This window comes from Anabrus simplex, chromosome 1, assembly GCF_040414725.1.
Source record: "Anabrus simplex isolate iqAnaSimp1 chromosome 1, ASM4041472v1, whole genome shotgun sequence".
NCBI lineage: Eukaryota > Metazoa > Arthropoda > Insecta > Orthoptera > Tettigoniidae > Anabrus > Anabrus simplex.
The window spans coordinates 714797262-714824679 of record NC_090265.1 but is presented as its reverse complement, the minus strand read 5'-3'; the positions used below and the strand labels follow the sequence as shown (position 1 = coordinate 714824679).

Below are 27418 nucleotides of genomic sequence, written 5' to 3'. Positions count from 1 at the left end.
TGCCTGCCTCTCATTCAGAGGGCCCGGGTTCGATTGTGACCAGGTCAGGCAATTTTACCTGGATATAAGTCTGGTTCCAGGTCCACTCAGCCTACGTGATTACCTTTAATTGTGGAGCTATCTAATGGTGAGATGGCGACCCCGATCTAGAGAGCCAAGAATATCGGCCGAGAGGATTCGTCGCACTGACCATCCGCAACTCGTAATCTGCAGGCCTTCGGGCTGAGCAGCGGTCGCTTGGCAGGCAAAGTCCCACTGGGGCTGTATTTTGGTTTGGTTTGGCTTAGGAGTTTTTGTAAGATTATAATTATACATATTTCATTTTTGTGATGTTTAGCCAAATTGTTGATGGTTTTCATTCATTCCCGGATTTTCCGTTTTCCCGTGTTGTACATTTTATTTTCATGGTCCCTCGAAAAACGGAGAATCGAGGTTTCACTGTATCTTCTTTTTCTTCTCATTTGCGGTTTTATTGGGCTCCACATTTTGCCATTACCCAGATACTGAATGTGCGGTATTATACATGTTTTCGATTTCTATATGGTGTTTGTTTACTTACATTCAAAAGTCATAGGATTATGGTGGAAAGTTTGTGTGTATGGGGGATTTACAGAGTTAATTCAACTTCTTGTCAGATTTAAAAATAAGGTTTAGGACGTTGTGGAAAACACCCGATATGAAAGAATGCGCTGCATTGGTTACGCGGATGTTTAATACTAAGAGTTCTGAGAGTTATTATAGACTATGGTTGTTTGATTTGGTCATCACGCCAGGGTTACTCAATGCATTTTAGGTTAGTTGCGACGCCATTTTACCTCAAATTTTTTCCTCTCGAACGACCTGTTGTGGTGTAAATGGCGGGAAGCATAAAATCAAAATATAAATAAACATAAATTTGAGGATTTTAATACATTGTGAGCATAGGAAATCTCAGGGGACCAACAAAAAATGTTGTAAAGGATGTGAAAACGTAAAAGCGGGGAACGTAAATGCAGGGTAATACTGTAGTACTTTGTTAAGTCACACTTATGCATAAATGGTCATTTCTATGTGATAGAGCATATTTTAGATAGTAAATGGTCACATTCGTCACTCTTTCAGGTAGTAAAGACCTTTTTTCATTCAGTTTCTTTCTTCCGTCATCAATTGAGTTGTATTTCTCAGAATTGCACACAGCATTTTATTTCCTGGAAAATGGTAAGAACCTACCTTCCTCCCCTATTTTCTGTGGAATTCACAATATGGTCTTCACCCTTGCGCAATGGTGAGCAGGGAGCTACTTAAGTTTGTCCTTCGTAATCAGGTGTGTCTCAGAGGTTACTGAATCTTGTTGAAGTCGGAAGTGCCTAAAGTGAAGCAAAGTATTCAAGTAAAATTACAACTGTTCGTGTCTCAATAGAGTGAGAGAGTGTTCACGAGTGATGGTATAATACTGTATTGTAAACTGTGTGATGTAAGAGTTACTACGGAGAAGTCATTCAACGTTCAGCAACATGTGGCAACAGAAAAAAAAAAAAACAAGCGTAGAGTGCAACAAATCGAAAATGAAAAGATATTACAGCAAATGCTCCTAGGAGAATCTCGCCAACCTTATTCACCATTTTGTGAAGAACTTTGTACAGCCTTTCTTTGTGCCAACATTCCCTTAAATAAGCTGAATCATCAAAAATTTTGTGAATTCTTAGAAAAGTACACTGGAAAATATCTTGTCGATCCTTCCACTTTAAGAAAGGACGTCAGCTACGAAAAAACTATGCAAGAAATCAGACAACGGGTTGCAAATAAGAAAAGAAAATATGGGTATCAATTTATGAAACTATAGACTCTATGGGAAGATATATTGCGAATGCCATCGTGGGGACTTTGGGAGAAGACGGCCCAGGTGAAATGTTTCTAATAAACTGTGAACATTTAGAAAAAGTAAATTTTTCTACCATTAGTAAACTGTTTGACAGATCTATGTGTGCCATATGGACCGCAGGCATTTCAGCATGAGAATGTACTCCTCTTCACAACGGATGCTGCACCTTATATGGTGAAAGCTGCCAAATCTCTAAAAGCATTATATAGTGAAATGGTGCATGTGACTTGTTTAGCTCACGCTTTGCACAGAGTTGCAGAAGGGATTTGTAGTCAATTCAGTGAGGTTGATAAATTGATTGGGTGTGTCAAGGTCTTCTCGAAAGCCCCTTCACGGGCCGCATCCCGTAATTTAGTATTAAAAACTTCATTTTTTGTCCGTATTGACTCAAGATTTTACAATGCTTAGTAAAGCTAAAGGTTCCACCTATTCAATACGTTATCGTAATGGTCTATTTAGAACATCACATATTTATTTAACTTATCATAAAATACATCTTTGGGACCGGTTTCGGCAATCCACTATGCCATCATCAGCCATTGAGTTTTTTATAGCAAGGAACATTCAAAATTTTTTTAAAAAATATGCAATAGCAAGTCCTATTCTTATATGAAAAACATTAAAAATATAGCTAAATAGCATAGGCCCATTGTACTATACAAATAACATGTCTTTTTTGAAAAATACAGTATTATTTAGTGCATCTAAAATTATTTTTTATATATAATTGGCAAAGTCTATGATTTGGTATACCTTATGTACAATAGAATCATGTAAAATTGATAAAAGAATCTACTTTTGCCATTTAAACCAGTTTTTAAACCAACAAGTCCTATTTTACATGGAAAATATTAAAACTTGGCTAGTTAGTATTAACCCTTTTTTATGTTATACAAGTAACATGTCTTGTTAAAAAATATAGTATTATTTGATGCGTCTAGAATTGTTTTTTAGGTGCTTAAAAAGACTATGGTTTGATATAGTTGATACACAGGAAATTTTCTATAAAATTGATGAATGTTTCTATAAAAACCTCTGTCATTTTTTAAACACAGTTTCTTAGTTCCTCATAATATGCGACTTGTACTGTTTTAGATAATAAATACAGGTTCTTCTTCCTTAAAACTTATTGACACAACAGTCTGTCTGACTATGTAATGAGTAGCAGATTCTGATGTGTTTTTTCTTGTTTGAGTATTTGAACCTTGCTTCTAGTATTTTCCAATGTAAATAACTGTGTGGCTGAGGCCGAAACTATGGTTAAGATCTTGAATATTATTTTATGTGCCAGATGGAAATGGGCCGTAAATAGTGTTAATCTCGAACCAGTACGGACCTAAAAAGCACAACCTAAAATACACAAAAATGGTGTTTCTATACGCCCCATAATAAACTTCAGACCTAGCCCTCTATACAAAACAGCGCAGTTTATACAACAATTTTTAAGCAAGCATTATATATTTCAAGCTAAGAAATCAATAAGAAATACTTTAGAACTAATTAAGCAACTAGAAAATTTCAAATTACAGGCACATCATACCATGCATTCATTCGATATCACCAATATGTACGCCAACATCAAACCTGAAAAAGTTATACCAATCGTTCTAAAAAATTTGCGCACTCACAGCAAACTTAGTCAACTTGAAATAGACGATTTCATACTAATCTTGAAGTTCCTAACTAACAATAATTATTTCATTTTCAACAAAGTAATTTATAAACAGGACGGACTAGCAATGGGTTCACCGGCATCAGGTATCTTAGCTAACATTTATATAGATTTTCTGGAACACACTAAAATCATAAATAATAAGACATTCAATAATATAGCCTTCTGGGCCAGATTTATAGATGATACATTTATAATAATGGATCAACGCACTACCGACGCCCCTTCCACCTTAATACATCTCAACAACATCGATAATGATATAAAATTCACAATAGAATCTGAAAGCAATAAAACCATAAATTTTTTAGATATAACCATTATCAGGCGCCCATCCTCTTTTGAATACAAAATATACAGAAAACCGACACATACAGCCACGACCATCAAACACGATTCTGAACATCCTCCTAGTCATAAAAGAGCTACATACAATAATTTAATACAGAGAGCATTTAATGTACCCATGTCCAATATAGAATGTAAAAAAGAACTCAACACTATACGCAAAATCGCATCTTATAATGGCTACAACAAATGTTTTATAGAACGCATAATAAATAAATTTAAACATCAACCCAATACTAAATTACAAAAAGAAACACCCAAAACAAAAACATATGCTACTTTTACTTTTAACTCTGACATTTTCCGTTTAACCAATATTTTTAAAAAAAGAAATGTCAATATTGCCTTCAAAACCAATAATAGAAATTTAGATATTTTTTACAACTCCAAATCGGTTAATATACAAAACCCATTCGATAGATCAGGTGTATATAGGTTTCATTGCAACGACTGTACCAGTGTTTACCTTGGACAGACTGGGAGATCATTTAATATCAGATACAATGAACATGTCAATGCCATAAAATATAAAAAAATTTCGGCAATAGGTCAGCACATACAGGAATACAAACACAATTTTTACGGTATCAACAAGGACTTGGACATCATCGAAACAATAAATAAAGGCCCACTCCTAGACCTAACAGAGCAATGTTACATTACTGTAGATCAATATTACAATCCCAATTACAATCTAAATGATATTTCGGAAAAACCTACAATTTTATTTGACATGCTTATTTCATTGATTAACAGTTTAAAAATTCCTAAAAATCAATCCGTATATAAAATATTACGTAGCGCGCTAGCCTACTATCCCCGGCAAAGCCCACGCCCCCCTGACACACAGGCACACGCGAACGCAACCAGCTGAGCCGGCTGGTTGGCGTTAAGACATTCAGCAGTTGTTCCTCACTCTCTCTGCACGCTGTTACATTCAACCTGAGGTGAGTTTCATATCTTCAATTCTTTTCTATAGTACCGCGTATCGTTCTCAATAACTCATACTCATTTCACTATTTCCTTTTTAGGTCCGTACTGGTTCGAGATTAACACTATTTACGGCCCATTTCCATCTGGCACATAAAATAATATTCAAGATCTTAACCATAGTTTCGGCCTCAGCCACACAGTTATTTACATTGGAAAATACTAGAAGCAAGGTTCAAATACTCAAACAAGAAAAAAACACATCAGAATCTGCTACTCCTTACATAGTCAAACAGACTGTTGTGTCAATAAGTTTTACGGAAGAAGAACCTGTATTTATTATCTAAAACAGTACAAGTCGCATATTATGAGGAACTAAGAAACTGTGTTTAAAAAATGACAGAGGTTTTTATAGAAACATTCATCAATTTTATAGAAAATTTCCTGTGTATCAACTATATCAAACCATAGTCTTTTTGAGCACCTAAAAAACAATTCTAGACGCACCAAATAATACTATACTTTTTAACAAGACATGTTACTTGTATAACATAAAAAAGGGTTAATACTAACTAGCCAAGTTTTAATATTTTCCATGTAAAATAGGACTTGTTGGTTTAAAAACTGGTTTAAATGGCAAAAGTAGATTCTGTTATCAATTTTACATGATTCTATTGTACATAAGGTATACCAAATCATAGACTTTGCCAATTATATACAAAAAATAATTTTAGATGCACTAAATAATATTGTATTTTTCAAAAAAGACATGTTATTTGTATAGTACAATGGGCCTATGCTATTTAGCTATATTTTTTAATGTTTTTCATGTAAGAATAGGACTTGCTATTGCATATTTTTAAAAAAAATTTTGAATGTTCCTTGCTATAAAAAACTCAATGGCTGATGATGGCATAGTGGATTGCCGAAACCGGTCCCAAAGACGTATTTTATGATAAGTTAAATAAATATGTGATGTTCTAAATAGACCATTACGATAACGTATTGAATAGGTGGAACCTTTAGCTTTACTAAGCATTGCATCCCGTAAGTTACTAGCTCCAGACATTCCCTAGCCGCCTTCTCCCAAGTTGACAAGATGGGGATCCTGTACTGAATCTTTTAACTATTACTGCCAGAACTTCATCATTGTGAAAAGCATCATTGATTCATTTGATAAGATGGCGTCGGCAGTGCAAGCTTCTAATGAGTGTTCCCAGATTTTGTTAGAAAACGAAGTGAAATATGTTGTAAGATGTACAAAAAAAAAATGTTACAGATGGTGAGAAGAATAGTCAAGGTATTCTCAGTAGTGAAAATAATCACTCCTCTCCAGAAAAAGACATTTGTATCGGTTATTGTATCAGTAATATCTACGAACGCGAGTGTGTGTGTAGGCCTAAAATGACTCCACCGTCCATGAAACTGTTGAATCGCTACACAAAATAATAGAAGTGCTACATAAGGATTTGGTAGAAGCAAACCTTGTAATTAAAAAATTACGGTCTGAAAAGGCAAATCTGATTGAAGAGGTGGAAAAACTATAAAATTGCGATGGTGTTGGCGCGTCGTAGAGTGAGGTTACGTCACAGCAAAGGAAAGTGTCTCTAACTAGAACTAATTCATCTGGAAATCATCCCGTAATAACGAACAGTTTTACACGAAGTTCGGGAAGAGCAGGGAAGAACTTCTTTCTCACAAGACGCGAATTCTCCGAAGAAAAAACGCCGAATTCACGTGGATAACGTGATCAAGAAAGTACGGAAGGGGAAGAAAGTGAAACTCTTTGGTGATAGCCATGGTCAAGGCCTTTCAGCAAATCTAGTAGAACTGCAAGCCGACAGTGAAGTGACAGGTTTTATTCAACCAGGTGCCCCCTTTTCAGAAGTAGTGAAACCCCTCGAGGAATGCTGATAAATTCTCGTCAAACGACGTCATAGTTATTGTTGGCGGAACCAATAACACAGTGAGAAATGAAGACCATCAGGCTGTAAGTATTCTGAAAAGGACTCTTAGGTAAGCTGACCCACACAAAAGTGATTGTGACAAACGTGCCCCACAGAAATGATTTAACTGACTGGTCAATTGTGAATAAAGCTGTCATTTAAAGTTAAAAATTTTAAAATTTCATTGTTCTGTATTGAAGAATATCACAATTAAAATTGAAATAATTGATAAGGAGATTCCACCTATTCAATTCCAAAGAATAGGAAATGTAGTGAATTACATTCTCATTTAATAATAATTAGAAATGGTACCTGTTTCGACCCTAGTCCAAGTCATCATCAGCCGATTAAGAAAAATGGAAAACAATGCATAGGATCAGTAGAAGAGGCAATATGAAAAGGAAATGAATGGGGGTAGACACTGTAAAACTTAGAAGTAAAATACAAGTCATTCAAAAGAAAAACAGTGCGCAATTCTCTTAGCAGCAGCAAGGCACATGCAGCGCTAGGCAAAGTTCCACAATGATTACGAATAGCGGAGAACTGTTCAAAGCCAGTTATTTAAACACTGTCAGGCATAAAGTCACATCACAATCGAACACATACGAAGGTCCATATTCGTGTAGGAGTTGAAGACGAGCAGATTCATTAAAGCAAATTGCCAGCTCCCGGTGATCAGCGCAACACATTCAGTATCAGGCACTGTGGTTTCAAACGCCAAAGTAAAATGGAGAATAGTTTGACGATCCAGTTATTTTCCTTGGTTGCGGGAAAGTAAGTATATAGATAAATATAACACAATTCAATATAATTGAGTAAGTAATTGTGCTCCTATAGAATTCCTAGAACAGTTGACGTGAAAAAACAATTGTGAAGAGAAAAAAATACAGTAAAAAGCGCAATACCGGAAACAAATGAAAACGTGTATGCACAGTGCGCAATTTTTAAAACGTAAAAAATTCAGGTCTAGATTGAAGTAGTCGAAATCGGCGTAAGGCAGGAGTTGAGTATGGATGAGAAAAATCGAAATAAAGGTGGAAATGAATCATCTCCACTGAAATTTCATCTATTCCAGCAGTTTTTCCATTCTTCATCTTTCTTACTGCCAGTTCAATTTCATTCATTGCAATTTATCCATTTCTTCGTTAACTAATTGCCTTTCCTGGTCGTCCATTGAATGACTGTCATCCGTTCTTATGTTCAGCAGCTTCTGAAAATACTCTCTCCATCTATTTCTTATTTCTTCTGGCTTTGTTAAAATGATGCCACCTTCATCCTTCACAAATCTGGTGTTTACTTGATCTCTCTTTTTGTTTCTTAAGATACCATACAGTTTGATTGTTGAAAGCAATTCGAAGACGCTACCACTGGCTTGCTAGGCCTACCATGGATCTCGCGCTGATACTTCATTATGCACGAGACGGTCAGTGCCCGACAAGCATTTCCTCATGACAGTTAAGTCTATGGTTTACCCGCCAATACTCAGGAGGCTGATTGCAGTGGTTGCCCACTGAGCGATGGGGTCGCCACATCCCTACACCAACATAAACGGCATAATGAGCCTCTCAGGTAAAAAACATAGAATTTGGTATTCCACACGGTAGTATTTTGGGGCCTGTTCTTTTCTTGATCTATGCGAATGATCTTCCTCACAATAATCAAGTAGAAAATGCAGTTCTGTATGCTGACGATACAAACATAATTATTAACCCTGCAGTGCTCGCATACAGACTCACTTTTCTCTTTCCTCCGCTTATCTTTGACCGTAGGAGACACTTATTTTCAATACCTTCCTGTCAACAGTTCCCATGCGTCATTCGTTTCGCTTCATTCTGTGTGGTAGTATTGAAATAAATAGCTAATGCGGACTCACAGTCCCGTGCGACTATTGCCGCAGAAGATCGTTAATTGTTGCTGCTTATGTAAGTATTGGAAGAGGGCTATTTTTGTAGTTAGTAGGACTTCAATGGGAGGTTTTTATGTCACAATTTGTGCTTCTCGAACATATTGATAGTGCTTTGTTGTAAGTTAAGGATCTTTCTCTTTCATTTTAGAAGGACCCTTATGGGAAAGAGGCTGAAAGACTGCAGAAACTGATAAACGATGTTCTAGCAGAAACCGGTTCAGAATGTGATTGTGTTGATGAAAGTGAAAGTGAGGAATATACTGATGAAGTGGAAATTCAGAATGAAAACTCAGCCACAGAGCAAGATATTTCTGACAGTGATGAGATGGGGTGACAGGAGTGTTCCTTTACCACATGGTCCAGTGTATATAGGTAAAGATCAAGTCACGAAATGGAACAAACATGTACCATGCAAAAACGTATGAAAAAGGCCAGAAAATATAAAAAAGCACCTTCTTGTCATGAAGGCCGCAGCAAGAGAACTGAAAATTCCTCTTCAAATTTGGAAGTACTTTATTAAGGACGAAATAATTAATACAATAGTACAAAACACTAACCGAATTATTCAATCCCAGAAAGGTAAATATGCTAGTGATAGGGACTGCAAGGACACTACCGCATCAGAAATTCAAGCTTTGGCTTGCTGTACCTGGCGGGAATTCTGAAAGCTAATCCCCTCAATCTGAATGATTTGTGGAAGACTGATGGCACAGGGGTAGAGATATTCAGACTTACAATGTCATTGAGTAGATTTCGCTTCCTTCTCAGATTATTGCGTTTTGATGACAAGTAAAGAAGGGACGAAGGGCTGAAGTATGGTAAATTAGCTCCTATAAGGAACATATTCAAACTATTTGTTACCAATTGCAAATCTGCCTACACTCCATTTGAATACGTGACAATAGAAGAAAAGCTGGAGGCTTTCTGAGGAAACTGCAGGTTTAGGCAATCTGTACAGTGTAAGCCCAAAAAGTATGGAATAAAATATTTGCTTTATGTGATGCCAGGATGTATTACATATTAGATATGGAAGTGTACGTTGGCACACAACCTGATGGACCATATTCTGCAGGTAATGCTCCAGCTGCTGTTGTACAAAGACTGTGTAATTCAATCAAAGGAAGCGGTAGAAATGTCACTGTAGACAATTGGTTTACCAGTCTGCCGTTGATTGAAACACTCAAACGTGAGTTCAGACTTACTTTAATAGGAACTATCAGAAAGAACAAAAGGGAATAGCCACCAGAGCTCTCACAGCCAAAACGTCCGGAGAAGTCAAACATGTTTGCTTTCAAGGAATCGTATTCACTAGTTTCATATATTCTGAAGAAGGGCAAGAAAGTGTTAGTTATATCTAGCCTCCATCATGATGCTATTGACCAAGAAACTGGCAAGGCAGAAATGATAGTTATGTACAATAAAACCAAAGGTGGTGTAGACATGGTGGAGAAGATTGGCTCTGTTTATAACTGTGCACGACACACACGCTGATGGCCTTTGGTAATTTTTTACTCCATGCTGAATATTGGGGGAATTAATTGTGTGGTAATTCATACAGCAAATAATCCTGACAAGTCCATGTCCTGCAGGAAGTTCCTTCGTCGCTTGTCCTATGAATTAGTTGCGGAACATGTGCGAAACCGAGCTGCCTAAATAATCTGCCCAGTAATATATCGTCAAGGATCTGTTAAATTTTCAAACTTGAACCTAGAGGACACCCTCTTGAGAATTGCAGCCACCACAGGGATCGCTGTGCTTACTGTGACAGGAAAAAGAACAGACCTACCAAGTACAGTTGCAAGAAGTGTGATAAATACTTGTGTCTCGAACATGCAACAATTGTGTGCTCCGATTGTTTGGAGAATGTAGACAGTGACTAATATGTGCTGAAAAATGTTAATTCTGTATTATGTCTAATGTATTACACGTTTATCTGCGATTGACAACCTATTTTGTGGCTAACTCCTGGGTCAATAAAGTGATTATTACATTAACATTGTTCTATAACAATTCGATATTTGCGATTGTTGTATATACATTTAGAACGATTAAACATAATGTTAAATTAGTCATTGTACGTTGAGATTTTATTTTCGCTGTTAGTTTTATGTTAACAACTCTTAAATCTACTTATATCTACGTGCGGACCCACAGTCACCGCGACTACTCACGGTACGAAAGGCAGCGCGACTACTAGAGGGTTAATAATCCTGACCCTATGTCTATAGAAATTGCAGCACACACAGTCCTGTCTAGGTTAAAATCATGGTTCAGGAAAAACAAATTAACAATGAACCTAAAAAAGACCCAATACATGGAATTCAAGGCATCTAACTACCATGACAAAACTGTAAAAGAAAAAGAAAAAAAATGCAAATGCAATTGAAAATACGTTGAACACAAAATTGTTAGGTGTCCATATAGATGAAAAATTAAGATGGGATTGTCATATTAAAAAAATAGGGAAGTCTAATAGTTGTGGTGAAGAATATGTTAAAATAGCATATTTTGGATATTTCCATTTAGTCATGACCTATGCTACAGGTCTCTGGGGCTGCTACAAATCAAATGTTTATGTTATTTTTCGAATACAGAAACGAACTATCAGAATTATATCGAGATGTAACAGGTTAGATCATTGCAGACCATTATTTAAGAGACTAAGGATACTCCCAGTACCAAGCATATACATCATGCAATGCATTCTACATGTGAGGGGGAAAAAAAAGGAAAAAAAAATTATCACTTCAGAAAGAATTTTGACAATCACAATTACCAGGCGCGAACAAGAAATACAGTAATATTTTTATCGAGCACAAGAGTAAAACCATTGCCTTGAGACATGTAGACTCTGTTGGAATCGGACTGTATAATAAGCTCCCAAATAGGATTAGAGATATTAGTCCCATCAGCTCATTTACCACAGCTTTAAAAAAATCGCCTGCCGGGTAGCTGCTTCTATAGTACAGAATAATATATGAAGTGCTGGTAATGATGCTATCTATTACTTATTAACTTATAAACGTTCTTACTATCCAGTATATAGCCTTAAAAATATGATGTCACATTGATTATGTACGTATTATTAACACCACACTCCAAGATTTTTATTTTTATTTTGTCCTGTAAATATTACTTATTAATATTATTCATTATTTTCAAAAATTAAGATGTGCTGTCCTAACATGGAGGTATTTGGTGTTTGTTTTTTTTCTTTTTCACCTTTCTCAACAACTCACTCGACAACTCCTATACTGTTGGCATATTTCCAAATATGTAATTGTACAGTCTGTGGAAGCTAAATAAATAAATGAACGAATGAATAGCAGTGAAGCCGCTCCAATTGGACTAGCCCAGGAATTAAAGCCTAATTCTGACATTTCAGGTCAACTTTCATTACATCAAATCAAATTTTGGTTTTCTTCCTGCTACTATAACTGCGCCAACGGCTGTAGCCGTGTTGAAACACCGGATCCTGTGAGATCTCCGAAGTTAAGCAACATTGGGCGTGGTCACTATTTGGATGGGTTGCCACGCGCTGTTGGTGGGGGGTACGGGAATGGAGGTGCGGAAAGGAACTGGACACCCTACCATAAGTAAACTCAGGCTCAGGCACACCTCTGTGGAGGTTCGGACCTGCCTTCGGGCAGATTACACCCTTACCTTTACTATAACTGCTTTGGAGCAATCAGAAGTGCCACTAGTGAAGCAGATAGAACTAGCGAAAATAACTGAATAAATTGAATGTTTGTGGTAAAGTAGGGCAAGAAGTATGAAAGAAAATGAAAAGGTGTTAGAACAAAAAACGAAGGGTATAACCCATATTGTTCCATTTCAATGATTTTGTTGAGTGAAAAGCTTTCTCTTAATAATTTAGATTCAAATGATATCATCCATTTTGAATATGCTCCCCCTGTGTCAACTCAAGTAGAAAGAAGTTTTTCAAAGTACAAGGCTTTGTTGGCTGAAAACAGGAAATCATCTTTATTGGAAAATTTGCACAAAGTTTTCATTGTATATTGCAACTCAGGGCTCACAAAATAAAGATACAGAAGCATGTGAAAATAATCGCAGCATGCGTTAACTATGTACTGACAATTTTAATAAAATTATGATGCTTGTTTAAAGGGGCCTAACATCGAGGTCATCGCCCTTAATGGTACGAAATGGAATGACAAATTACAAGTCTAAAACCTCCATTGACCAGAATTCGAAACGTGAGGACGAAGAGAGAATGGATGAAATTTAAAACAATCAGTGAATCCGACCCGCAATGTCTCGCATTCACAGAAACTGATGTGAAACAATAGTATTACTGACCAAGGGACTGCGCCTATAGCATAATACTGAATCTATGATGCTTTTAGTCTAAAGGCATCCAAAATCCAAGTTTCGGCCCCTCATAATGGTACTCAATCGCTAGGAAAGAAGAACCAAGGTATTTGTCATATTGCGGTACTAATCAAAAGTAGCGTAAACTCACGGCATTCCAAACAGTATGGTACAACTCACAGGTAATGAAATTCGCACATGAAATACAGACCTATGGTGCTTCGCACATTGCAGCGCCATTTACAGGCAACCCAAACCTATTGTGTTCGTCACATACGTGTACTAACCACAGGGACACGCACTATCCCAGGGTGTTCCTCATATAGTTGGTACAAATACAGGCAAGCCAGAACCATGGTGTCGCTCACTCATGATGTTGCTCCTAAAGTGGTACCAATCACAGGTACAGTAGAAGCCGGCAAGTAAAAGCGACCCATGGTGTTCCCCACGGGGTGGTACTAAACACAAGTACAGTAGTTTCATGGTTCTAATACAATCATCACTTGGTCGCCCCTTATGAAAGGCAGGGGATACCGTGGGTGTATTTCTCGTCTGCATCCCCCACCACAGGGGGTTGTGTGTTTGGTCCGCGAGAGGTATTTTATTTCCCTTCAGTCCGCCTGCAAGCCAGTTAGGACCCCCCTATACGCCAACACGCCACATGGGAGTATCATGTCTCCCCCTGCTACGCCAGAGTAGTAGGTTCGTGGATTTTCATAAAATAAGAAGCACACTACAACATCAAATTGTACAGTTTAACTTCTCTTGTGCATTTTATTAATAAATAAAGGGTTTGTTGTCATAAACTGACATTGATTTTACAACTGGAATTTTACCACAAATATAATATGGTTAGGTCATATTTTTTTATGTTATTGTGCATATTTTGGTCAATTTTAGGTCATAAGAGCATTTTCTTTCTGTGCATATTATGGTGATTTTTAAGTCATAAAAATCCTAGCCCTACTTATGACTAACTGTAACGAGGACGAAACACACATCCAGCCCTCGAGAGATCGAAATTAACCAATGAAGGTTAGAAACCCCAACCCGGCCAGTAATCGAACCCGGATCTTTGCGGACCGAAGACTAGCACGCAAGCCATTTTAAGCCATCAAGGTATTGCAGCTCTTTTCAGGCACACCCTCAATGAACTGTACCAGTTTTGATCACATCCCAGCCCTCCTGCCATTCATAAATCTCTGGCAATGCCAGAAATCATTCCCGCGCTGTCCGAAGACAGCAGCTAATACCAACTGCTATCGGCCACGTTATTTACACATTTATTACGAAAACTTGTTATCCTCTTTCATTTCAAATTTTCTTCAGAGAATAGCAGTCGGGTGTTACTAATCGACTCCAACATCGCTTTTGAATGTCGACGAGAGCTCGCAAATGCACATAGTGAGAAAACTATACCATACCAAACATGATCGATAGCAATTTGTGGCAAAAGTTTCAATTTCCTTATTCAAACAGCGTCACCTATCCTAACTTAACCGTACTATACATATAATGAAAACATACTTCAAGCGCCACTAGAGAAATTATAACCTTCTCGCTATAAATTTACATCATAATAACCTTGCAAGTAATAAATATCATTATGGATCCGTATTGAAGATATTATTGAAGGTGATATTATTAATACACTAATTAGCATCCTACAGTGATAATGACCTTTCTGTAATTCAACCAGACACGAGAAAATATAAACTAACATGTGAAATCAATTATGCACTCTACCATATCTCGAAGTGTACCCCATTTTTACTTAATTGCAATATTTACCATCAAAATTGAGCGATCGTTTAGTCTGCCTTCATTTTTAACGAGTTAACAACTGTTGATGATATAGATGCTGATTCCCATAGGGAATCTAAAATATATGTTCCGAATGAGTAAATTTATAATACCAATACAAATGGTCCGTCATTGGACATTATAAATTTTCCAGCTAACTCATTCCTGGTTGCCAGCGTTTTGCCCTCGTGTGCTAGGCTGGGCTCATCAGTTGGTACCTAGCACACCTACCAAGACGCTGGCTAGTAGGTAGGTACCAACTGATGAGCCCAGCCTAGCACACGAGGGCAAAACGCTGGCAACCAGGAATGAGTTAGCTGGAAAATTTATAATGTCCAATGACGGACCATTTGTATTGGTATTAACAACTGTTATCAGACACGCTATTTACGCATTTATTACGAAAATATATTCTCTTTCATTTCAATACAGAACATCAGACGATGGGTATTATTAATAGACTCCAACATCGCCTTCGAATGTCGACGAGAGAACTCGCTAGTGGACATAGCGAGGAAACGATACCGAAGGTAATCGATTGCATGCAACATAATCACTGGGGTGCATAAATATCGATAATGGAAAAAATCGTGCACGCTCAATCGCTCGTAATAATGGATGCATCAGTGATCGTGCTCTCGCTGTAACCTAAGGAGAATACACAGTTTAATATAAGAATTTTGAAGGGACAGCAAAATATTAGCGGTATAACGGGGTTCTCGTTATATGCCGTACTCGCTACAGCAGACTTCTACTGTAATGTATTCCCTTTAAATGAGCAACTTTTACAATTTAGAGAAACTATAACCCATTCTATCTTCAATCTCATTTCACTAGATAACAAGCAGATGCGAGGCAGTAGAGCACCAAAGTCTCAAAATGGCTGCTGTTGCAAACAATTTTGAGTACACAACCAGACCTGTGTAGCTACTGTATACATACCTTGATTTGTATATCTGATTACTTATCAGTAACCTGTAATGGCAAATTAGAATCACAGAAAATGTTGAACTTACCGAACTGTCATCAAACTGATAGAAATGACCGGACGACGTCTGTGCAATGGCCGTATAGTGACCACAATGTACAGAAGCACCCATGTGGGTTACCATGGACACAAGCCTGTAAGTCAGAGGACGCGATGACTGAGAGCACAAGAAGCGAGTCAGGTCCAGCCGCTGCGTGAAGGATACGTGCTTGTTCAGCTTGGCGCCCACTACACTAAACCTGTGGACAAGAGAAAAAATTGTGTATTTTTTCACAAATTAAAAGTGTATTAAAAATAAATGTATAGAATACTACAGTTTAAATGGCCTAAACTTGATCTCCATTCTTCCCAACTCTCCTGTACATAAATCAAGATTAAAGTAAGAAAAATATAGTCCCTCAGGGAATCTTTACCATGCTTTATAGTCCTGTATGATTAATGTCAAGCTGATGTCACACAATCATATCAATGTTATCACTGCTCCAAGCACTAAAATAGATTAATGTCTTCTAGCATTGTTAGGAGTTGGACACCCATACTAATCTCTGCTTACGCTTCTTCCCTCTTCCTGTACTTATCCAGGTTATTTCATGTACTACACTTGCACCATCAGAATAAATATCAAGTTTGCCCGCCATCCTTATGAAGCTGGGAGGCAACATGAGCTCGTTGGATGTAGAAGAACTGTAACTAATGAGAAAAGAACCTTTCTATCTGAGGAGAGCAGCGTATGAAGATGTGGAGATCGTCTTTGTCCTTTCATGTTTTCATGTCTGTCTCCTCCTTCTGTTGCTCCCTCTTCCAGCAATGACCTGCCATTCTGTTAGTCCTCTTATGCGTTTCTTTCCTTGTTCTTCCTATACAACTTTACTAAATGAATGTTAGCATTCTTATAAACAAATGCACATGACAAAGATCGCCTGTATTCATCAATGCACTAGCAATATTGCAAATTGTGGATAAATAAAAATTCCCGACTCTTCCAGTATTTCATTTCAATTTTTTCTCCTCACTTTGCATTTAAATATTAATTGCTGCCTTTGAAGGTAATTCAGGATGGAATGTGATGTGGTGCCCTGATTGAACTGGGCACCATGCACAGTGGCGAATTTCCCATACATGTGATTCATGTGTTACATCCCTTGCATTTTCAACGAAAGATATATTCATTGCTCATATTTTCATGGAAGTTATTTATATAAAATTCAAAAAACAGTTATCGACAGAGATGGAAGTAATGAGCGTGGCTGGTTAGAGAATGTTACTAATTATAGCCAAATTACTCCAGAGATGGCAGCATGAGAATTGAACCCTTGTTGATTGTTGATCTCTTCCGTGGGGTTGGGATGCGGTACGAACAGTCACATCCGTCCAGAGGGCGGTACAAGCTGGAATCCTGTAAGTTATCGCGTGTGGCCGGGATTTATTTGTTATTTCGTGAAATACTGGATCTCTTGCTCGTGAGCGGTTCTTTTCTTGTGCATTAAATTATGATATATGACAAATGTGTGTTGTAGTATTACAAATAATTTAGATTCGTGTGCTAGTAGTGTAAATATCAAACAAAGAAAACGCGGGAATGATGCGATTTTGAAGTGACATCACACCAACCGGAGAGTAGTACATCAGGCATGGATGTAGGAGTGCCAGGGTCACGCGTTTCTACTGCACAATCCGAACTGAAGTATTTGAAACACTGTGCAATTGAACGATTATTAAGAGAAACATTTAATATGCTTTCTTTTAAGGAGAAATGCAGAATTATAAATGAAGGACAACCATGTCCAGCTCTGAATGTAACTACACAACGTAATGTATCCGGAATGATTACATGCACGAGTCCATCCAGATGTTTCCAAAGCTCATGCGTGCTATCTTCGCTACATGCTCTTTGGACCACGCAATGGTATTCGGAAGTAGTACATTTTTCCATCCAACGTCTTTGACCAACATGAAGGGAATAAACATGGACATCAAGAAGAACTTCGTTCTCTTTATTGCGTGAAACATCATCTGTACAACAGAGTTTGTATGTTGTCCGAATGTCGACAAGAATTTCATTCCTTTTACTGTGTGAGACATTGTCATTACAACACATGGAGTTTGTACGTTGTAGGAACGTCAAGAAGAACTTTTGTGTGTGTGTGTGTGTGTGTGTGTGTGTGTGTGTGTGTGTGTGTGTGTGTGTGTGTGTGTGTGTGTGTGTGTGTGTGTAATATAGTTTTCAGAACACGAAGAGTTTATACGGCGAAGTATTTGTCTTCACAACATGAAGTGTCTATTCAATGTTAGATGTTCGAAACCTCGAAGGTCTACATAAAATCAGCTTCATGGTCCGTATCGCACTTCAATAGATTCACAATGAAGTATTTATTTATTTTCCACCTAGTCGATACAATGATTGCCTAAGGCAATTTTTATTGGTCAAAAGTGGTACATGTTTCGTATATTATCAACATCTTCAGCCACATAACAATGTTTAGATGAAAAATATAAAATTGACAAAGTAATGCTTTAGAGGGTCATAAAGGAGTGGAATAAATTTAAAACATGTATTCACGAGTTCTATTTTTATTCGAGATAGCGGTGTCCATCACATCGAATTGGACACTTTGGCTGAATGGACTGCCAAATGCAGAGAAGTACGTAATAATTAGTGTAAATATTCAAAAGTTATGTTAATAAAACGTATCCTTTTTGTATTTCATGAACCATCATATGAGTGTGTTGATTCTTGATATTGTACCGGTTACGACCTGTACATAAGTATTTTTTGAGCATAAGTTACGTTTATTTACCACGCGTAATGTTCTGAGCGCGTCTGGTTTGTTTACCAGCAGCGAGGACCAGCTAGCGAGTGTGTGACGACTGTGAGCTGTGACGTAGCCAGCCACAGGGGCTAGCTAGACCGCCCTCTCGCCTCAACACGTGTTACCAGCCTTGACTGGTATTTTCTGGATTCCACGTCACTTGTTCTAGTGAGTTCGATGGAGAAAATTTTGAAATTTCTTTAATAATTGTGCTAGCGAGTCGAGCGATATGTCATCTTGTTTGGGATCACCTAAACGTCCCAATGCTCGAGTTTCAAGCAAATCCATCGAGGGATTCGGGAGATATTCGGTCAAACCGTATTATGACGTAGACATCCCGGATTGAATAAAAGGAGGACCTACTGCAGCCTATTCACACAGTCTCAGCTGAGTAGTCAGCGGGGACACTCTTGCTGCTACTATCGTGGAACTCTGTCATTATACAAGTGTGGGAAGACGATTCTTCCAAGTTTTATAAAGTGGACTCATAAGAATTCGAGTGTTGTAGAAATTTTTCTAAGTCTTCGTAATTGAAGAATATTTACAAGTGTTCATTGAATGGACTTGTATTATTTACTTGTCTTCGAAGTTGGAAATTTTCTAAGTGTTCACTGAATGGACTTGTATTATTTACGTGTCTTCGAAGTTGAAACTTTTCTAAGTGTTCACTGTATGGACTTGTATTATTTACATGGGTTCGAGACCCGAATTCTTCTAAGTGTTCACTGAATGGACTTGTATTATTTACGTGTCTTCGAAGTTGGAATTTTTCTAAGTGTTAATTGAATGGACTTGTATTATTTACGCGTCTTCGAAGCTGGAATTTTTCTAAGTGTTCACTAAATGGACTTGTATTATTTACGCGTCTCCGAAGCTGGAATTTTTCTAAGTGTTCACTGAATGGACTTGTATTATTTACGAGTATTCGAGATTGGAAATTTTCTAAGTGTTCGTAAAATGGACTTGTGTTGTTTACGTGGAATATTTGCAACTGTTGAGGAACTCATTCTTCTAATAGACAGTGATTGACTAACACTGCTAGTGATGAACTTTAACTTTCCAACGGCTTTGAACAAAGTTAGGATTTCATTTGCATTTACTCAAAGACTTGTACATTTGCCAGTGTTGGTTTAAAAGACTTATAAATTTCGTCAACGAATTTATTTATGTGAATGGACTTGTGTTTTCGTCAGTGGTCACTCAAAGACTTTATGAATTTCACCAGTGATTAACTTTAAATATATTCAGACTTCCTAGTGAATGGACTTGTGTTTTTTTCGTTCGAGTTTAGGCAAAGACTTACACCTTCGCCAGTAATGAACTTTGAGTTTAACTATAATTTCACAAGAAGGGACTTGTATTTTTCGTTGTCAAACGTTATTCAGAGACGAAGATTTTCCTAGTGATGAACTCTAAAATTATTAATACCACTCATATCATTTTACGAGTGTTGGAAGTCTTGATGTACAATTATCAAGATCTCTGCTTATAAGTTGATCATCCAAGGTTTTCGTGGACTCAGTGCTACTAGTGCCTTAGGAACATCAATCCTCTCAGTCTCATTGGGCTGAGGCAGTACATGACTATCTACAACATCCCTGGATCATCGGGGTTCAACCCGGGCCTCAGAGTTCGAGACATCTCTACTTGCCGTCAATCCAGACAGTCCAGCTGCCTCTGTCTGGAGTATCTGGAGTCCCTGGAGTCTTCTAGAAAGTGCTTCAACCAGCTTGGCTTGGTGAGCTGGAGAACCCGAGCCATACTATTGGAATACGAGGAAGACAGTCCATTTCTACTTAGAGGTGATGTGCAAATTCATGACTTATTTGAATAAACTCTTATACAATCAGAGTCAAAGTTTTTCTGTAGATAGGACCCTACCTCCTGTACCGAGCCCTAGCTACAATTAATCCAGTTTTTCGCCCTGAGAACTCTATTTCATGCTACTTTAAAATTTAATCTGAGAGTCGGGCTCTTTTACTGGTACAATATGTTATGGTCAAGATACATTTTTCTTCTGCGAAGTGAGACATGTGCACGTCAATTGCTGACAGATCGTCAAGTTAAGTTTTTTTCGTCATGAGGTTCATCATGTGGAACATGAGCGCGCTTAAGTATGCATAGTGGTAATGTAAAGTGGAAAACCAATACAGTTAATAATTTCGGTGAAGAAGTTATTTTATGTTAAGGCTTTAAACCTTTACACCTTATTTTACTCACGGGAGGAGACATCGATCTTGTTCGAAGTGAGTGTTCTGTAAAAAAGGTGAAGCGATATTCTTTACACTGATTTCATCATGGCACGAGTTCATTTAGGATGAGGTATCATCTTATGATACACAAGATTTACGTCGTCCTCATTTTTCCTTCACCTGGATTCGACATGAGTAGGAGTCCAAGGATGATCAACCAACGAGCAGTCTTTCCAACACCATTATGGAAGCTTAAATCATGGAGGGGAGCTGAAGAATAACTCAGGTCGTGAATGACTTCAAAAAACGTCTAACCATGAGGTATGAATCACGGAGGCCGCCATGACCACATGGTGGGTGCAGAAGACCAAATGTGAGTTTGTATCGTTCTATTTATTACTCATTCCTAAAGTGAAATCATACCGGATTAAGTTGCCACAAATTCCAGCATAACTGTTGATTAGCCTAAATGATGATAGTGATGAATTTCTTTTTTTTGTAGTATGAATTAAAATTGAGATGTTGATTTAACTTGTATTTTCCAAGAAAGTTCTCAATGAGTGTACTTTAGTGACAGTACAATGTAAATTAATTTTTAATAGGTTAAGTAATATGCAAGTATATTTCTGAAGTGCGTGTAGGAGTGATATCAGTGATTTAACCATGTTTGATCTGTTTTCTTAAGGTAAATACGTGGTAATAAATCATACAGTTCAAAGGTATTTAAATCGAACTATAACGAACCAAACTAGTAAACTATTAAACTATACACTTAAGTGACTGTGTGTGATAAAGTGAGGAACTTATTGAACACATGATAAAAAGGAACTGAAGCCACATTTAAATGTGAAACCTATGTTTTATTAGATGGCGAGGTAAATTTATTAATTTCATTCTACTTAATTTACAATGCTTATGCCATAGTGCAGATGTCTGTCATGTTTAATGCAATGCTGGATTTGTGAGGCAATGTCATTTTATTTTGTTATTGTTCTTATTTGCTTTTCATAATATATATTTGTATTCTTAGATGTTGTTCTTTTCTTTCTAATTTAAACTATAACCCTCTCTTTGTGTATCTAGCCATCCTATGCACACATCATCCTATTTTAACCTGTATCGACCCTAGATTTCATGCTCATCCATATTCCCAAATAATTTTAAGGCACAGGAAGTCACGTGTTCGTCATTTCAACAGAAATATTTATGAAACAGACCCTTGGATTGGTGGATGTGAGATTTTAAATAAACTTTTCTGTTGGACCTGTTTGTTGTTTTCTCTTGAGAAATGTGTTTAGAATGACGGTCTGTTTGCGTTGATGTTTCCAATTTTTTCCCGGTTACATCCCCTTACTTGTTTCATATTTATTTGAATCCCCTAAACCAGAAGTAAGGACTCGTCACTGACCACGTACCTACATCTACAGTCAATGGCAGAGTGCAGCGCTGGATAATGACGTCGCGCCAAATTTCAGTATAAATTGGCATGCAGGATGAGCTGCGACAGACTGCCGTACGCCGACGTGTCTACACCATACATCCGCCTCGTAGGGTGTCCTCTATTTGAAAACGTGGTCTGGACAGGTGGACTAACACAGGTCGTGAGGTTTCACCTCTGCAAACACAAGCGCAACATCAGAAGGAGCCGTAGCCTTTCTTCCTCTCACTGTAGTCTTCTTCACTTTTGCATTCTTGTGACATATTCTATGTCCCATTATACAATGTACACAAGGACTCAATTCCTTACTCTTGATTTCATTACAATTTTTGCCACCATCATTTGTACAGAAATACTTAAGGTTGACAAAAATTATCACGTGCAATGAATGAACATTGTATATTGTTGTTAGCTTATTAGTAACGGGTTATACTTCATGGTTAATTTTTTATGACCATTTATACCTGGCGATGTTTTCTTAAGGCTGCAAATTCACTCGCCTGTTGGAAGGGTAAACTAGGAAGCTACTCGTGACATGAATGATATTTTCACAGCTACTACCCACAGCATGTATGCACTAAGTAGATTACAATCATGATATTATGTAAAATAATGTTTTTGTAGTAAATGGTCAAATATTGCTATTCAAAATTTCTCAAATATTCTATGGCCTATTTTTCATAAATAAAGAGCTACATTTATGACTGTGGTTCACGATTAACCCTTTAACTGAGCACTCATTTTCCACGTGTTGCTTATTTTTGTTTTTTAACTTCAGATAATTTTTCGACACTAAGAAAATGTTCATATATGGTCAATGGTTCGGGATTATCACAAAAGTTCCATGAATCCCACCACTCTCAGCAAGATCGAATCTGTTGCGCGGTTCTCCAAAAGTAACCCAGTTAGTCTGAAAGTCTTTAATTTCTTCACATTCGTGTCTGTCATGTAATTCATCATTCAATTTGGAAGAATAATTGTCACTTTTTTCTCCACATTCATTGCAAAGCAAGAACATTTGCTCAATATCAATGTTTGCTACATTACTTTATTTGTTTCCACTCGGGGTATACAGCGCGGAAGCCATATTGCTTCCAGTGGTGACGGCATGGAAAACATGTGCATGGACACATGAACTCTACACGGAATACGATATTCCATGGAAATAAAATGTAGTGCTTTGTTGCAAAATAAGGCCAATAGAAGTCAGGAGAATCTATAAACTTCTGATGCTTACAAGCGGTTGACGCTATCTGTAATTAACACACGAATTTGGATGGCGCTTATAAGCGGTTCACACAAGTGCGAATAATTACCTTCACGGTTATAAGTGGTTGATGCGGGAAAGGCTTAAGACAATTGCAGTGAAACCTCGTTGGCGCGTTCCCCAACAACACGTTCTCCTCCTTAACACATCGTAAATTCAAAGTCCCGATACTCAACGTATTAAATCAATATAAAAAAACCTCACTTAACGCGTCACAAATTTTCACTTAGTATGATCACATTTTTCCTAGACCTGAAAATTTTACTGTATTTGTCATCACTTGTGAAAAAAATGTGATTTCCATCTTGGGTAAGAGCCGTCGCTATAGATGCGTAATTACGGGAAAAGGCCTTCCTGAACTTCAAAGGATAAGTTTCACTTTCGGGGAGCAAGCCGTTAGCCTCAGGAATGTTCACTTTTGCTTGCCGATTAACAGCAAGATCGTGGAATAGCAGAGTGAGCCTGTTTGAGCTTTTATTTCGCATTCCATTCAGAGGGTAGAAATGAATTTTGTGTTGAGTGGTACAGTGAAGAGTGATTAATATTTGTTGCGTGATCCTATCTAGATTAGGAACATAATCATGTAAAACTGACTAGAGAGTGGTGCATATTTGTCTTGTGATATCCCAGTTATGGATATGGAAAATATTGTGAAATTCCTTAATAATGAAGTCAAAATTAAAATCTGTCACAAAGTGGACTGACATAAGCGCGCAGAAGTCGCAAATGTTGAAACCTGCACCTTCGAATTCCAACTCAATCGCTCAAGTTGGTTGAAGTTTCATTCGATTCAAAATTTTCTGGCAGTTGCGCATGGCCGAATGTAACCTCCAATTCATTGTCTACAAGTGTGACCAGAAAATAATGTTAAATAACCCACTGTTCCAAAATAAAAGGATTCTACTAACATTTGTTTCAGAAAGTGTGTGATCTGCAATAACACTTCAATATTTTTGTTTGCCTCTGTGCAAATGTTTTCATATTTGTCTGGAGTTTTTCATACCTTTCAGCATACTTGTTATTCTATAATCCCCACCGGAAAGGTTTTCATATTTGCTCTCTCGTGTTTTTCCACATCTTTTAATATTTTACTCTCTTGCTTAGAAATGGAAGATAGGCCTATAGTTTTCACTGAACCCGCGGATACATGACGTAAAATGCCCTCATTAAATGTAAAACAGTTAATTTATTGAAACCACCTATTTAATACTAGTAAAGTCTTTAGGACTATAACATTGTCATTATATTAAGTTTAAGTATGGTACATTTTTCGCCTGTCATTGCAGGCATCGTCAGCCATGAATTGGATGGTGTTATGCATCAATTGACCAAGCGCCAAAATGGATTTTTTTTAGATTATTGCACCATCTGGTGGCTAAAGGTGTAAACTTTACACAGGTTATTGTTCGGACTCTTATTCTCAATATGATTTTGCAGGAAATGAATTTTGACCAAACGCCAACCTCTCAATCATTAAATTGAAGTTTTGCATCAAGTGACCAACCACCATTTCTGAGTCTGAATTACGCATCAAATGACCACACGACACGTGAGCAGTCACTTGGTCATGTGATGCTAAATGTAGATTCCCGCGCAGGTTTTCTTCCTTGTTACACAACTTTCGAGTTCGCATTGTTTCTCTGCAATGTGTCACTATTGTAGTTAATCTACTCTTTCTTTATTTACCGAAATCCCTCATTGTGGTGATAAGTGTTTAAGCCTAAGCACATGACAATGGACCGTTATCCTCATATATCTCGGTCTGAGCGAATTCTCTTGTTAGCGAAGAATCAGTTGCTTCAGGTGAGTAAACCTCAATAACCTTCTGTTAATTCACAAATCAGTGCTTATATGTATTGTTTTATGACTTTAAAATGCGTTCCTATCTTAGGAAACCGAAGATTGTTTAGAGGGTTCTATCACACCTGCAATCGCTACGCCCGTTTCATTAAACGCAGATCACTGGCTTCATAACGCTGAGTTCATTGACAGATGACCGAAATTCTTTGGTTACATTAAGCGAATTTGTGGTCAGTTGGTGCGGCCCGTTATCGTTACACTTATCAGATATCATAATACGTTACAATACAGTATGCTGTTAAACATACTTCTAAATAAGAAATTCAAACTGTGTATGCATGTTTGCTAGTTTTCCCTAAAATATTAAATTTTTTAAATCGAAGAACCAGTATTCTAGGAAAATAATACAACAGAGGATGCTCTTCCAATCGCTTTGGAAGAATCTGATGAGAAACAGGCAACTGAAGGTGTAGATCCCACAACATTCTCTCCAGCAGAAGTTAGCCAACAACACTTGACTGCAGTAAACAAATTTCAGGTGTGTTACATGCGTTACTAAATATACTTAAAATTTCATTAATCTATTTAAGTTCCTTTATGCAGATTTATAACCTTAAATATTATTATTAATAGTAACAATTTTCTGTTTTTATTTAGGAGAAATCAAGGACAAAAACTAGTGATGAAAGTGAATTGTGCTCAGGAAGACCAAAGAAAGGACGAAAAAGAAAATATCCCAGCCAAAATAGGGAGACAAGAAAAATGAAATGTATAAGGAATGAAACGTATATGACTCAGAGGGGAAAATTGAAGGAATCTAAGGAGTTTCGCGAGTATCTATGCCCTTGCAAATGTCTCTACAAATTAGGTGCTGAAAATGCTCAAAAGGAATTTCAAAAATTCTATAATACAGATTCTCACAATGCTCAAACAGCACTCATTTGCGCCATGGTGAGTGAGCACGAAATAAAAAGGAAACGAGTGAAAGATTCAAAGAGAAAAACAGTGACCAGGAAGTACGTCATATGTGGAATTCAAGTCTGCAGGACTTTCTTTCTCCAGACCTTTAGAATTTCCAGTGGCCGAGTACATCTACGAGGAATCACCGGTGGAAGGAACAGATGCCCTCAGAATAAGTTTCAAGAAATAGTTGACCAAATAAAAAAAGTTTCCAAAATACAAATCCCATTATGCCAGAGAACGAACACAGAGAGAATTTCTGGCACCAGATACTACAATGGATGTGATGTACAATTTATATAAGCAGGAGTATGAAAATCCTGTGTCACTTTCTTTGTATAAAAGGATATTTCTGGCAGAATTCAATTTGCAAAGAAAGAGCATCAAGAAGGACACGTGTAACCTCTGACATTTTGCAGCTCCAGATTAAGAATTCCTCTGGCAGCGAAAATGAAATCTTTGACGACAAGAAGAAGGAACATCCTAAAGAAGCAACATACGCCCAGAACCTAAAATCCTCCGATATGGAAAAATCGAAGTTGGATGACAAACTGGAAACGTTTTGTTTTGACCTCGAAAAAACACTGCCATTGCCCCGTATTCCCACAAATGTGGTTTTTTACAAGCGTCAGTTGTGGCTATATAACTTAGGGATTCATAGTGGAAAAGATAATAAAGGTCACTGTTATGTCTGGTTGGAAGGAGAACCAGGAGGAGGGGCTCAGGAAGTTGGATCCTGCTTGTACACGTACGCACATTAATGGTGTCCCGACATAAACAATCAACACTGCCCCACTCCAGTACTGAAAAGGAGGGGAGAGAGTAAAGGGATAGTGTTGAAGGCCACTCCAGTACTGAAAAGGAGGGGAAGGGAGTGAACAGGTAGTGCTGAATACACAGTGTGTGTATTCGGGCGTTATACTGTAACACTATAATAAGATGGCTCCTATCCTAGCACAGGTGAATCAAGGCCGTATTATTGGCATGTGGGAGGCTCACATGGTCCCCCAAGCAATAGCACAAGCAGTCTTAAGACAGTTTGGAGACGGACAGAAATATGGCAAGAACGAGGTGAAGAAGGATTGGTAGACCCGATGTAACGCAGCTACAAAATATTCCTAAATAGTATAAAATACTTTTCGGTTAAAAACCTCCTTTACCCCTT

General features: G+C 37.5%; 1 protein-coding gene across 3 annotated transcripts in view; it reads right to left on the bottom strand.

Annotated features, from left to right (window-relative positions):
* Positions 1 to 27418, bottom strand: part of scny (scrawny) — a 228270-nt gene that overhangs the window by 105985 nt on the left and 94867 nt on the right. For all 3 annotated transcript variants that reach the window (XM_067136030.2, XM_067136028.2, XM_067136029.2), the window contains one exon: positions 15815 to 16025. In XM_067136030.2, coding sequence (XP_066992131.2) covers positions 15815 to 16025 — 211 coding nt within the window. The remainder of the gene's footprint in view (positions 1 to 15814; positions 16026 to 27418) is intronic.